Source organism: Lipotes vexillifer, unplaced genomic scaffold (assembly GCF_000442215.2).
Source record: "Lipotes vexillifer unplaced genomic scaffold, Lipotes_vexillifer_v1.1 scaffold1094, whole genome shotgun sequence".
Lineage (NCBI taxonomy): Eukaryota > Metazoa > Chordata > Mammalia > Artiodactyla > Lipotidae > Lipotes > Lipotes vexillifer.
The window spans coordinates 2,878,527-2,892,774 of record NW_006792775.1 but is presented as its reverse complement, the minus strand read 5'-3'; the positions used below and the strand labels follow the sequence as shown (position 1 = coordinate 2,892,774).

Genomic DNA, 14,248 nt, shown 5'->3' with positions numbered 1-14,248 from the left:
GGGCCCGTGAGCCATGGCCGCTGAGCCTGTGCGTCCGGAGCCTGTGGTCCGCAACGGGAGAGGCCACAGCAGTGAGGGGCCCACGTACCGCAAAAAATAAATAAATAAATAAATAAATAAATAAATAAATAAAATAATTACCTTGCTTTGCCAAAAATACAAAAAACAATAAGGACAATGAGGCTGATTATCACATCACAGAGAAAATGGAGGCAGAGGGGAGTCAAAGGGTGCGGGGAGGTGGGCTCTCTCTGGCTTTACCAAGCAAGGAATGAAACCACAAGATAACAAGGTTCCGTGCTTTTACCCCCTCAACGTGATCCAGATGCATATACTGCAAAGGACATAACAGAGCCACTGAAAGTAGAGATCAAAGATCCAAACCATATATTTCTGTAATGCCAAAAGGGCAGATGGATGGATGGATGGATGGATGGATGGATGAGTGGATACATAAAATAAATAAAGACAAATCTTAAAAATAGAACACCAAGTGGAAAACGTAAGTTATAAATGACATGCCCAGTGTGATACCAGGTATATATATATATTCATTTTTACACAACAACACAACAGTACACAGAGATCACTGATACATATAAAAAGAGGAAAAGGGACGAGAGGGATTCACAGTGAATCACCGCAGTGTCTGCCTCTGAGCAGAGGGGCCTGGGCAGGAGGGTGAGGGAGACTTGGGCTTTTATCAGAAACATTTTAACCCTGTGATTGAAAAAAGACAAAATGTTAACCACTGTCAATTCTACATAATAAACAATAAAGCTGGTATATATGATATTATTCTTTGTATTTTTCCTATATTTCAAATTTTCTCTAAATGAAAAAAAGATACACCAATCTGGAACCCAAGGCGTTCCTCGGCCCCTTGGGGGCTTCCCTGGCTGAACTGGAGTCGGCCCTGGGCCACATTCCACCGCCATAAACCAAGTTCCTGAACGAAGAACATTGTCACCGTTATCACCTTCTGCCCATTGAGTCCTCGTTGATGACTTTTTTAGGGCAGAAGATGTACACTCAAGTCAGGGTCATGTACAACTAATTTTCTAATCCAGTCTAAAATCCCAAACAAATTTCCTTGTGGTCAGCAAACAAGCAGGCGAGAAAGGAAAACCTGGGACAGGAAAATCTGAAAACAAAATGGCAGCACAAAAGACGAAAGAACGTTTTGATACAAGAGTTTCTCACCTCTGCATTGCCTGGGCTACTGGGTGACCCTTGAGGCCATTTAATGGAGACATTTAAGGCATCAATGGGATAAGTGTTGTTTTCAGGGGAAGACCTAGGGGGATGGGCTTGTCTCCAACAGGAGAAGCTGACAACAAGAGTGAATAAATATGAGCTGCCTCCCAGGCCACACATCACCTGATCCCGCTGACATGGAACGTCCAGAACAGGCAAATCCATCGAGACAGAAAGCAGATTAGTGGTCGCCAGGGACTGGGGGAGGGGTATGAGGACACCCTGCTAACAGGTATGGGGTTTCCTTTTGGGGTGATGAAAATGTTCTAAGATTGACTGCCGTTGTGGGTACCCTCATCTGTGAATTTACTAAAATCCACTGAATTTTATTTTTCTTAGATTCCATATATTTGTGTTAGCATACGGTATTTGTTTTTCTCTTTCTGACTTACTTCACTCTGAGTGGGAAGCAGCCGCATAGCACAGGGAGATCAGCTCAGTGCTTTGTGACCACCTAGAGGGGTGGGATAGGGAGGGTGGGAGGGAGGGAGGGAGACGCAAGAGGAAAGAGATATGGGAACATATGTATATGTATAACTGATTCACTTTGTTATAAAGCAGAAACTAACACACCATTGTAAAGCAATTATACCCCAATAAAGATGTTAAAAACAAAATCCACTGAATTGTACACTTTCAATGGGCAAAGTGTATGGTATGTGAATTACATCTCAATCTTTAAAAGAAAAGGAGTCTTTTTTTGTTCCTGTGCTGAGAAACTGCAAAGACGCAGGCAGGGTGTTGATACAAGTCACCCTCACCCTTAAGGACCCTTTGCTTGGCCCAGAGCACAATCTCCTGCAAGGGCCACATGTGCTCTGATGACCTCGACTTTGTCATCAGGAACCTGTCCCCGTCTCCACCTTCTCCCGCCACCCCTGGCCCCAGCCTCCAACACCCCCTACCCGCTGGATTCCTGCAGGAGCCTCCTACCTGCTTCTGCGCCCTTCCCTCCTCCCCCGAGAGAAGCCAGGGTCCCCTTTCAAATATAAAGGAGGTCACAGGCTCTGTGCCAAACCTTTCCAAAACTCCCACTGTTCTTCAGGGGGAATCACACCCCCTCGCCTCAGCCCCTACCCACCGCCCTCCACCCCGTGCACCCGCCCAGCCGGCGGCCTCGGCCTTCCTCGCTGCTCTGACTTGCCAACCAAGTTCATTCCCACCTCAAGCATGCCACTCCTGTGACCCTCTGCCCTGAATGTTCTGGGCAAAGATCCTTACAAGCCAACCTCTCATCACCTGGAGCTCAGCTCAGATGTCACCTCAGCAGGCGAGGGCTGAGATGAATTCATAAGACGTCTAGCATTTGATCCTCTTTTTTTTTTTTTGTGGTACGCGGGCCTCTCACTGTCATGGCCTCTCCCGTTGCAGAGCACAGGCTCCGGACGCGCAGGCTCAGCAGCCATGGCTCACGAGCCCAGCCGCTCCGCGGCACGTGGGATCCTCCCAGACCAGGGCACGAACCCGTGTCCCCTGCATTGGCAGGCGGACTCTCAACCACTGCGCCACCGGGGAAGCCCTGATCCCCTTTTTTAAATTAATTTTTATTGGCAGAGAGTTGATTTACAACGTTGTGTTAGTTTCAGGTGTACAGCACAGTGATTCAGTTATACGTATACATATACCCACCCTTCAACAGATCCTTCTCTCAGGACTTCCCTGGTGGCGCAGGGGTTAAGAATCCACCCGCCAATGAAGGGGACACAGTTCGATCCCTGGTCCGGGAGGATCACACGTGCCGCGGAGCAACTAAGCCCGTGCGCCACAACTCCTGCGCTCTAGAGCCCGCGAGCCACAGCTAACGATCCCACTTGCCACAACTACTGAAGCTCGCGTGCCTAGAGCCCGTGCTCTGCAACGAGAGAAGCCACCGCAACGGGAAGCCCGCGCACCGCAACAAAGAGCGGCCCCCGCTCGCCGCAACTAGAGAAAGCCCGCCTGCAGCAGCAAAGACCCAACGCAGCCAAAAATAAAGAAAAACTTTAGATTCTTTTCCCATATAGGTCACTACAGAGTACTGGGTAGAGTTCCCTGTGCTACAAAGTAGGTCCTTGTTGATTATCTATTTTATATATAGTAGTGTGTATATGTTAATCCCAATCTCCCAATTTATCCCTCCACCCCCCCTTTCCCCTTGGTAACCATAAGTTTATTTTCTACATCTGTGACTCTATTTCTGTTTTGTAAATAAGTTTGTGCATTTGATCTTATTCTAAGAACAGTAAGACTCCTGGACGGGGTGTGGTCTACAACAAAGAGGCAACCGGGTTCGCATTAAAAACAACTGCTTTCAGCACCGTGCGGAAGACTTCTGAGAGGAAAGAGGGGTCTGCAGTTCCCCTGGCCCAGGAGGAAGATGGCAGAGACGGGGCTGGGGTGGGGAGAGAGTGACACGGGTGCAAAGGGATTCAGAAGGTCAAAGGGCAGGACTCAGGAGTGGATTGGTTGAGGGGCAATGGAATGCTTGGGATAACTCCTGGGTTCTGGCTCAGACAACAGAATCAGAGAAGGTTCACAGCCCAAAGTGGGAAAAACCCAACTGGCCATCAACCGGGGAACGGATTCAGCCACACGATGGGCTACTACCCGGCGATAAAAAGGAAAAAACAGACAGATGCCACGACGTGGATGAACCTCACTCCCATGACGCTGGGTGAAAGAAGGCCACACCGCATGTGACCTGTTCACGTGGGTGGTGCAGAAGAGGGGGCTCCATGGAGACAGAACACGGTTAGTGGTTGTCGGGGCTAGAAGTGGGGACGAGGAGGAAATGCAAACAGGCACAAGGTGGTGATGGGAAGAGTCCAGACCGAGGTGGCCGGGCAACTCAGCAGACTTACTGAAAACCATTGGACGGGGCCCTTAAAATGCGTGAGCTTCACGGCTTGTAAATCACACCTCAGTAGAGCTGGGTTTTTAATGTAACCAGTGGCCAAGAGAGGGAAACCAGCGGGGCCAGCTGTGGGGTCAGAGGCAAGAAGCAAAGGGTCATGGCATCTGCTCTGGACCATGTGAGTCGAGGGGCCTCTGAGTTTTCAGAGGAGATGTCAAGGAAGAAACGAGGTCCAGGCCCCGGACAGGAGGCCGAGCTGGAGGCATGACCGTGGCTGGGACGGCATTGGACAGACGTGGTAACAGGACCTCCCGCCAGCCAGAGGGTCAGGGAGGCTTTGCAAAGCTTGGTTGCTATGAGACATGGAGGGATCCCAGGAGAAGGAAGCCTGTCTGAATGCGAGACAAACCGAGGCAGGAGGGAGCCCGGGAGGGCCAGGCTGCAGGGGCCAGGCTCGGCCAACCTGTGCTTCCTCGGCCCGATCCTCCCGCCCTCCATTCGCCCAGTGCCTGGATGTCCAGAGAACGTGGCAGAGGGTCCACCCAACCCACCACATTCCCTCTGGAAAGATGCGTCCTTCGCAGTCAACGACAAACCTTCTGGGAGTGGAACTCAGAGGCTGCAATTAACTCCCGGAAGGAGACTCTCACCTCCCGAGGGGCCCAGAGTGATGAACTGAACACGCGTCCAGCCGTGTGCTCCGACGGAGCTTCTCAAGGTGATGAGCCATTCCTGCACAGGCCTTCCAGAACCTTCTCTCACGATGCATGCCCACCTCCTGGTCTTTGCAGAATGAGAGGCCAGCCGTCGGGGCTGGATTCTCAGCTACTGTAGGAGGAGATGGGCTCAAAAACGGACAGGACAGGCAAAGTCCTCATATTCAAAAACCAGGGAAGCCTCAGATATAAAACGCAAATACGACGGTTGTCAGCTGATGTGGGGGTCAGGGCGGGCGAGGCAGGCAAGGCGGGGATGCAGTGGGGATGAAGGATGCGGCGGGGATCGGGGATGCTACGGGCCGCTGCTCTCGGGGAGAAATTCGAGGGAGAGAGGAACGGGTGGACAGAAACAAATTGTGGCTGAGGGGTCAGGAGAGCAGCTAGGATGCTCTTTTCTCAATAAAATAAACTGGAAGACGCAGTTATCTAATAAATGGAAGCATTGATTAAAGCAAAAAGGCATCTTCCAGAAGCCTCTGTCAGGTGGGCCAGGCTCCTGCACCTCCGTTAACTGGCTCAGACAGGTCATGCGGACAGACACGTGGACTGACAGCTTCCCCGCAGCCACTCGGTGCCAACCCCTGGGCGGAGGTGGGCGTGGGGGGCGGATGCTGTACACACCCGGGGGATCCCGAAAGCTCGTCACCGTCCCCTTCTGTTTTCCTCTGCGCCGTCCTTGTGATGTGACATTCGGGGAGGCTTGGAAAGGGGACTGTGAAGGTCCTGGTGCCAGCTCTGTCCCCACTTCCCCGTTTGCTGTGCTCCCAAATAGAAATCACACAAGAGCTATATAGTTTCTATTGATTTTACCTTGTGCCTCTTGCTTAAAAGGCCAAGTTTACCGACGGGTGCCAGAGCTCAACCCCACCGTCAGTTCCTTGTGCATCTGCGATGCTCCAGCAAGCAGAAGGAGGGCCCGCCTGCCACACTCCAGAGCCCTCCCCACCTGTCATCCCCGCGTGGCCTGCACACCCACCCACCCACCCGGGACTCTGCTCATCGGTGCGTGCGGCGGCCCCCGGGGAGCCTTCCTGGAAGGAGTATCAGTGTATTGCCAGAGACTCTCCATCCACGGTTCAACACTCCAGTCCCACTGAGATGCAGAAACAGCGATCAGAAGGAGAAGCAGGTCCAGACCCCACCTGGGGAGGTGAAACAGAGCAGGACCCTATGGCCTTTCCCCCCCCCGCCCGCCATGTCCTCTGCCTGCCTTTCGTCCTTTCCTCCGTTAGCCAAACAATAGCTTTAATCAGAGAGGTGAGAAAATGCAGAAACAAAGGAAAACAGTCAAACGAGACCAAATAATAATAGTTTAGTCATGAAGCAAAGTCAAGGACCTTTAGTTCCTCCTCAAGGGCTAGAGATAATATTCTGAGCCATGTCCTTTGAGCTAGTTTAGATACGGAAACCCCACCAGGTGGAAAAAGTTAACTACACGATGACCAGACTGTAGCCGTGACATAAGCTGCCACAATTCCAAGAACTGGTCTCAAGGAAATGGGAACAAACCCATCCTGGAACTGAAGATTAACTGTCCTTAAAACAGTCAAGATGACGCTGATCAGACGACCGCGTGACCAATGTCAAGATGACCGTCAGAGCTGACTGTGCTGTTTCTTGCTCCGTCTATAAAAGCTCTTGGGGCTTCCCTGGTGGCGCAGTGGTTGAGAATCTGCCTGCCAATGCAGGGGACACGGGTTCGAGCCCTGGTCTGGGAGGATCCCACACGCCGCGGAGCAACTAGGCCCGTGCGCCACAACTACTGATCCTGCGCGTCTGGAGCCTGTGCTCCGCAATAAGAGGCCGCGATAGTGAGAGGCCCGCGCACCGCGATGGAGAGTTGCCGTCGCTCGCCGCAACTGGAGAAAAGCCCGCGCGCAGAAACGAAGACCCAACACAGCAAAAATTAATTAATTAATTAATTAACTCCTACCCCCACCATCAAAAAAAAAAAAAAAGGCTCTTGCCCACTGACTGTCAGGGGTGGGGAGCTGGCCTGTGGACATCTGCCCTGTGTCCCACCCAGTTTGCCGGCCTCCACAATAAAGCAAACTTTCCTTTCCACCAAGCTTCCCCTTTATTGGCTTTAGAGCAGTGAGCGGCTAGACCCCACTTTCGGTTACAGAGGGAACCTCTTACACCTGGGGCAGAGGAGGGACTGCCACGTGAGCTTCTGGAGAAGCCGTGAGCGGGCACGGGGCTGATGAACCCGCCTGGTAGCTCCGCGAATCCTCTGGGCAGGAGTCCAGGCCCGTCTCGAGCCCCCGGCTCCAGGATTCACCCTGGCAAGGGCCTTCCGGCGGGAAGAACGGCCACTCTGTCCTGAGCGCTCATACCTGCGGGATTGCAGTCTCAGGCTCCAGGACCTTTGTTTGTGTTGGACAAAGTGAAGAGAAGAGAGGTGGTCCTCAGAAGGTTCTGGAAACAATTATGCTCCTGGGAATAGAGACCAAACCCCTGGGAGGATCTTCCTTTCGGGAAGAATTTTGGTAATTCCGGGCCCGCAGAACAGGTGTTTCTCCATCAGCAACTCCCGACAGGTCCCCAAAGCCTGTGGCCTGAGGACAGAGTACCTTCTGGGCCACTCGCCGTCAGTCGGCCTGTGACAACCTCCCCTGACGTCCCACACCCTGGCCTGGCCGCCCTCGGAGCCTCCCATCAGCCAGGCTGGCAGACGGCCTCTCTCCCTGTTGTGATGATAAGTGCCCCCTGGGGTGGACTGTCCAGACAGACAGGCTTTGAGCAGGGACAGCCGTCGAGGTCACAGACATTTGTGAGCCCAGCCTGCGAGGCTCACTTCACACCTGCAGGCCCCGGCCTCGGAGACCTTCAGTACCGGCCCCAGGCACACGGGCAACCCATCTGGGGTGACGGGTGGGGAAGGGACACATCATCCCCCCTTCCTCCACATTCCCATTTGCGTCTGGGGTCTGAAATCGGAGGGGAGTGCTTCTCCAGTCCCCCGAACCCCTCCAGCATCGATAAACAGTAACAGAATTCAGGGGCTCAAAGGGTTAAACCCTGCAGCATGAGGACAGGTCCATGCCGGGCTGGCGGGGGTCACCCAGGTCCCCACCAGGGAGGGTCTTTGGATGAGCAGTGCAGCACCCAGGGGTTGAGAAGAGGTGAAGCCAGGTCCAACCCAGTGACCCCAAATAATGAAAGCCATCCCCAAAAGCACCCTAAGTGGAAAATGGGCACAATTAAGGCCATAAACATCCTTCTCGTACACCCCAGAGAAACTGAATCCTCCAGGGGAAAACTCCCAACCTTCATTCCCGGAAGTGGTACTGGCAGGAACAAAAATCCAGACATTTTGCATCGATATACTCAAACCTGGACAGATGTGAACACGGGGCCCTTCTCTCTTCCCTCCTCTGACTGGGCAAGGGTTGGGGAGACAAAAGGAGACCCCCCCCCCCGCTGGAAGGGCTGCTTGCTAACTGGGGCTGCTCCGAGGGCTGGGGGTGTCCATGCACGAGAACGGGACAGCTCCCTGCACCAGAAAAATCTCCGAAGAAAGAGCCTGGACCTCCTAAAAAGACTCAACACTCTCCACCCCTGGGCCTTTGTGTCTAAAAGAGCCAAGAGACAGACCCCCAAGTCTGACTCACTCTTGTGACCACAACAAAAAGAGCAAGTTACTGAAAAACCACAGGAACAGGTCGGGAGAAACAGTAAAGAAATAACAGAGACGTTACGGGGAGAGAAACGGCGGCAAGGACGAAGGGTGGCATGCAAAACCCAGACGCCTGGTTCATCTGCTCTGGATGAAAATATACCCCGATTAGGAGGAAGAAAGATCTCAATACGTCATACGCTAAGGAGGAAAATAAGCCGCGAAACCAACTCTACAAACAAATAACTCAAAAGAAAAATCTTCCAAAACAGCGAGCACAGGGCTATGAAAACAAATGGAAAACAAGACGGTGATAAATCCAAAGGCACAGGACAGAATGGATGCACCTGAGAATACTGTAAAGAAAGAACAAACGGAAAATGCCAGGTGATCAAAGCAATTAGAGAAAAGAGGACAGAACCAGAGAAGGAAAAGCCCACATAAGAGCAGTTGTGTCCCCACACTGGAGAACAGCATGGAGGTTCCTGAAAAAACTAAAAACAGAGTTACCATATGATCCTACAATCCCACTCCTGGGCATATACCCTGAGAAAACCATAATTCAAAAAGATACATGTATCCCAATGTTCATCGCAGCTCTATTTACAACAGTCACGACATGGAAGCAACCTAAGTGTCCACTGACAGATGAATGGATAAAGAAGATTTGGGGGGCTTCCCTGGTGGCGCAGTGGTTGAGAGTCCGCCTGCCGATGCAGGGGACGCGGGTTCGTGCCCCGGTCCGGGAAGATCCCACGTGCCGCGGAGCGGCTGGGCCCGTGAGCCGTGGCCGCTGAGCCTGCGCGTCCGGAGCCTGTGCTCCGCAACGGGAGAGGCCGCAGCGGTGAGAGGCCGGCGTACCACAAAAAAAATTAAAAAAGATTTGATACACACACACACACACACACACACACACACACACACACACACACAGGAATACTACTCAGCCATAAAAGAGAACGAAATAATGTCATTTGCAGCAACATGAATGGACCTAGAGATTATCATACTAAGTGAAGTAAGTCAGACAGAGAAAGACATATCATATCGCTTATATGTGGAATCTAAAATATGACACAAATGAACTTATTTATAAAACAGGAAGAGACTCACAGACATAGAAAACAAACACATGGTTACCAAAGGGGAAAGTGGGGGGAGGGATAAATTAGGAGTTTGGAATTAACAGATGCATATCACTATATATAAAATAGATAAACAACAAGCACCTACTGTATATAGCACAGGGAACTATGCTCAATATCTCGTAATAACCTATAATGGAAAAGAATTTGAAAAAGAATAGATATACACGCATATGCATAACTGAATCACTTTGCTGTACACGTGACACTAACACAACACTGTAAATCAACTACACTTCAATTTAAAAAAAGAGCAATTTTGTCTCTGAAACAGAGAACGCTTCCCCCAGAGGGGAAGAGAAAAAAGGACAAATCTGCGAAGCAGATTACAAGCAGCATCTGCAGATCAGAAGCTTTTCCAGGAAACACAGAACGGCCAGCACCAAACACTTCCTGGTCTAGTAAGTAAAACTGATTCTTTAGGAATCCATTAAAGAAAAACACCAAGTGTCCGACAAGGTGTGTCCAAAGCGAGTTCAGGGCAAGCGGACCATGGAACAACATCCCTGCAGATCTGGGGCAACGTGGGGCGGGAACTGACTCAAAGATCACACAGGAAAACCACACGCAAGCCGACGATTTCAAGCACATCGTTGATGCTTGTTATTTGCAGACTCCGTATCTGGAAATTTGCCTATTTGCTGAAATGTACTGGGAACCTCAAATCAATTCTTGTGGCACCTCTGTGACCACTTACAGACACAGCACAGACACGCCCGTTCCCAGCTGAGTTTGAACAGAGGACCTGCTACCTTGTGTGTCAGCTGTGATCTTGTAAACAAGTGCCCTCATCCTAGTCTATTCAGTGCTCCGTTTTTGCATTTCTGTGCTTTCCCTGGGCACCATGCTGAAGTGGGGTCTGGTGTCCATGGGTGAAAAGGCTGTGACGTGCCTCGGGGAGAAATCACGTGTCAGCTGGGCTGCATCCAGGTGTGAGTTACAGGCTGCTGGCCGTGAGCTCGGTGTTAATAATGAGTCAACTCTATGTATTAAGTAACATTCTTCACACAGAAACGCACCTACAACAAGGCTGCATACTGATCCGCGGATGAAGATGCAACCAGAGGCTCGCAGGATCCTCACCTGTGTGTCACCTGTGGACGACGGCCCAGGACTCCCTGGATCAAGGAGACTTCAAAGAGCATCCCGACCGCCAGTGATGAGACCAGTGGGCCGTTCACTGCGGAAGCACTGCCCCCAGGACCTCTTCCTGAAAAAACCCTGGACAGTCAACTGCATCCACTTAAGAGGTGGAATGAAAGGAAGAGCTGTGACGAGAAGGCCACCGTCCACCCAGCAATGAGCAGTGACCCTGGAAGACGGCCTGAGAGATGCCGGGGCTCTGAGAGCTGCAGCAGGATGCGCGTTACGCGGGGTGGACGGTGGCCACGTGCAGAGAGCTCGACACCAACAAGAGTCGGGGGGTGGGGAGGAGAGGCCGCGCGTGTGCGCGCGTGTGCGCGCGTGTGCGCACGCGTGTGCACGTGTGTGTGCACGCGTGTGCGCGCGTGTGCGCGTGTGTGCGCGCGTGTGCGCGCGTGTGCGCGTGCAAACAGCTGCCTGTTCTCCACACACTGTGACCTTTTCCTTCCCAGGTTCAGAGCTAAACTACATTCCTCAGCCTCCCCTGGGGTCAGGTGCTTGGGGTCAGGTGCAGCCTGCGGAGGACGTGAGGGAAGGTGGGAGGAGAGACGTGGTCCATGGGTTACCTCTTTTCCCTGCCTCATCCTCCGAGCAGACACAGGAGAGCCAGGGGAGGACTCCAGAGGCCGGGGCATGTCCCCACCACCCGGCTGGAGGAGCCTGGGTCCCTGAATGGCTGCATGGATCACAACTGCCACCGCCACCTCTTCATTCCTGCCAATCCCCAGTGGACTGAGAAATAAAGCATCTGTGGGTCAAGTGCTTGAGATCTGGAGGTCTGTTTATCACAGCTATCAGCTTAATCCACCCCAAACAATACAAGGAGAGAACAGTAAGTTCCTTACAGCAATAAAAAAAGGAGGCAAAAAGCTGTAACCAAAAGTGACAACAAATAAAGATTTCAGCCTTCCAGTGTTTTGTAATTGTTTCTTTTAAGTTTACGGATTCATTTGGAAACAGTCTCCCTTATGGCAAAAAAAAATAAAATAACTGAAGTTCAACATTTCCTTCACTGATGTTTTCTCCTTTTAGAGTCAAATGAAATCATCATAATGATGTTGATTTATTAACAGCTGTGTACTTTGAGCCTTACCCACGTATTTCTATCCGTACACGGCCACCCGTTACCTGTAACCCTTTGGAGAGACACGCCTGAAATGTTCATTAAATGTTACTGACAACCACTTCTGGCACTGGCATCTGTGCTTTTCCATATGACGAAGTTTTTATAACAACCTTGTTAACTTTTATAAGAGTTGTTAAATGACATGGAAGAAAGAAGAGCTGGGACTTCCCTGGCGGTCCAGTGGTTGGGACCTTCCAGTGCAGGGGGATGTGGGTTCGATCCCTGGGCAGGGAGCTAGGATCCCACATGCCTCTGGGCCAAAAAACCAAAACACAGAACACAAGCAATACTGTAACAAATTCAATAAAGACTATAAAAAAAATAGTCCACATCAAAAAAAATAAAAATCTTTAAGAAAAGAAAAGGAAGAGCTGAACGCCAGGACAGCCACATTGCTGGATTCATTCTGGGGTTCAGGTCGCCCTGAGCTCTCCCTAGAAGGTAGGGCCGTCTGGCCTCGCTCTTAGATGACCAGTGTCAGCAGCACAGCACCCTCGGCCAACGTAGGGCCCCTCCCCAGAGAGCAGGGCTGGGGGAGACCACGAGCAGAGGTCTCCTGGGAGAGCAGAGACCCCCCCACCCCCGAGGCACCAAACATACTCATTAGACACCCGGGGGCACCAGGAGATGAGGTCCCGGGTCAGAGGCCACGTGATGCACCTGCACCAAATGGCCAGGTGGTGGCGCCGTGAGCCACCCCCACCCCCCACCCCACCCCACCCCACGCCCTGCCCAAGTCCCTCTGATCCCAAGCGCCGCCCCTTCCCCATCAGGGCCTTCAAGTACAAAGGCTGGACGTGGCACACCCAACCACCCTTCCAGAGGCGCCCACTCAGCCTGACTGTGGGTCTGCCATCTGCTGGCCTCCAGAAAGCCCCTCCTGGATTCCCTGACCCATCCCAGCCTCCCCGTTGGCCCAGACACCGTACCCAGTAGCCAGACCATGGACAGCGTCTTGGGGGGGTTCAAGTCCAGCCCAGCCCAATGGGTCCCCCGCCACACTGTACCCCACTGCCAGGTGCTCCCCTTCCAGGCTTCCGCGTGCGTCCCTGTCACCTGCCATGCCGGCGCCAGAGGGAAAGCCTCCTCCATCTTCCAAGGCCCCGCTGAAATGGAACCACGGCCGGGAAGACCCCTCTCCTGCACCCCCAGGTACCTCACGCACGTTCACCCCAGAACGACGGTCTTCCTCGTGGGCGATGCTGCAAACAGCATTGGGCCTGGGCCTCCAGGGACAGCTAGGAGGTGGCCATCAGGCAGCGCGGGGAAGGGCACACCGGACACAGCTTGCACACCCCAGGAAGTGGGGGGCACAGAGTGGCAGGGGAAGAGGCAGGGCCCTCCTGAGTGCTGGCAGCCCGCCTGCTAAGGCGCCCACTGTGCGCGTTGCCGCTGCAAGGCTTGTCTCTGTGCCCCCGAGGCTTGGCCTCCGTCCCTGAGGCCAGCAGGTGCTGCTGGCAGTGCACAAAGAGGACGGAGGGGGAGGTGGTCGGGACCCCCAGGAGGGGGCAGGCGGGGCGGGGGGCTTGGCGGGGAGGGGGCAGGAGCCCAACGCGTGGGCCACAGGGACCGGCCGGGCAGAGGGGCCCAGGGGCATCTGGAGTTCAGGTCACGGCTGACGCTGACCCGGGCGCAGGCTCACCGTCTGCTGCAGGTCCTCGATGACGATTCGCAGCACCAGCGTGTTGCCCTGGCTCTCCTCTGTCCTGGCGCCGCCCGGCTTTTCTGCTGTGGCCCGGATGGTGTCGTAAATGGTCTCTTCCTTGGAGCTGTCCGAGTCCGATTCGTCCGAAGAGTAGGAGAAGCTCTGGGCCATCTCGTCCTCGCTGGACGTCGGGCTGCGCGGCATGGCTGTTTGTGTCTACACGGAGGGGGAGAAGGCAAACAGACTTTGGGGGAAACTGAAGAAAGAACCCGGGGGCATCTGAGTGAGGCAGGCTGCCACGTTTGTGGGCGTGATCACAGGCAGAGTGATCCGTGTCCAGCGCTCGAGCCAGGAGGCCGCCAGGACCCAGTGGCGACCCCATGAGCTCTGTCTGCCCAGGTGCTTGGAAACCCAGCATTTAAAAGGAGCCCTAACTCGCTGTGGCCATGACCACAGCTTACGGGGATTAACCAAAGGGGCAGTGGGGCAGTTTGAAACGTTCCGAGGTAAGAGAAAAGGCTCCCTTTGTTTTTCCTGGAGGACAGAGAAGCAGGAAGGGAAGAGATGCAGGCTTCAGGGTCAGAAGGGTGCTGAGCTCCTGCTATAATAACACCCTCTGCTTCAAACACAGCAATGATAGGTATCGTGTAAAAACAGACCCAGCGCGCAGGGCCAGGCTCAGAAATGAGATGATCTCCAGGCCCAGGAGTGCAGCAGAACCCAAAGTCGTGGGCAGGCTGACGGGGGAGGCTCGGGGGTCC

At 53.1% G+C, this 14,248-nt stretch overlaps 1 protein-coding gene across 1 annotated transcript in view; it reads right to left on the bottom strand.

Moving 5' to 3' along the window:
* Positions 1–13,691, bottom strand: part of SHANK2 (SH3 and multiple ankyrin repeat domains 2) — a 474,374-nt gene extending 460,683 nt beyond the window's left edge. Inside the window, exon 1 of the mRNA XM_007466013.1 lies at positions 13,485–13,691. Within this exon, the coding sequence (XP_007466075.1) occupies positions 13,485–13,691 (207 nt within the window). The remainder of the gene's footprint in view (positions 1–13,484) is intronic.
* Positions 13,692–14,248: the final 557 nt, after the last annotated feature.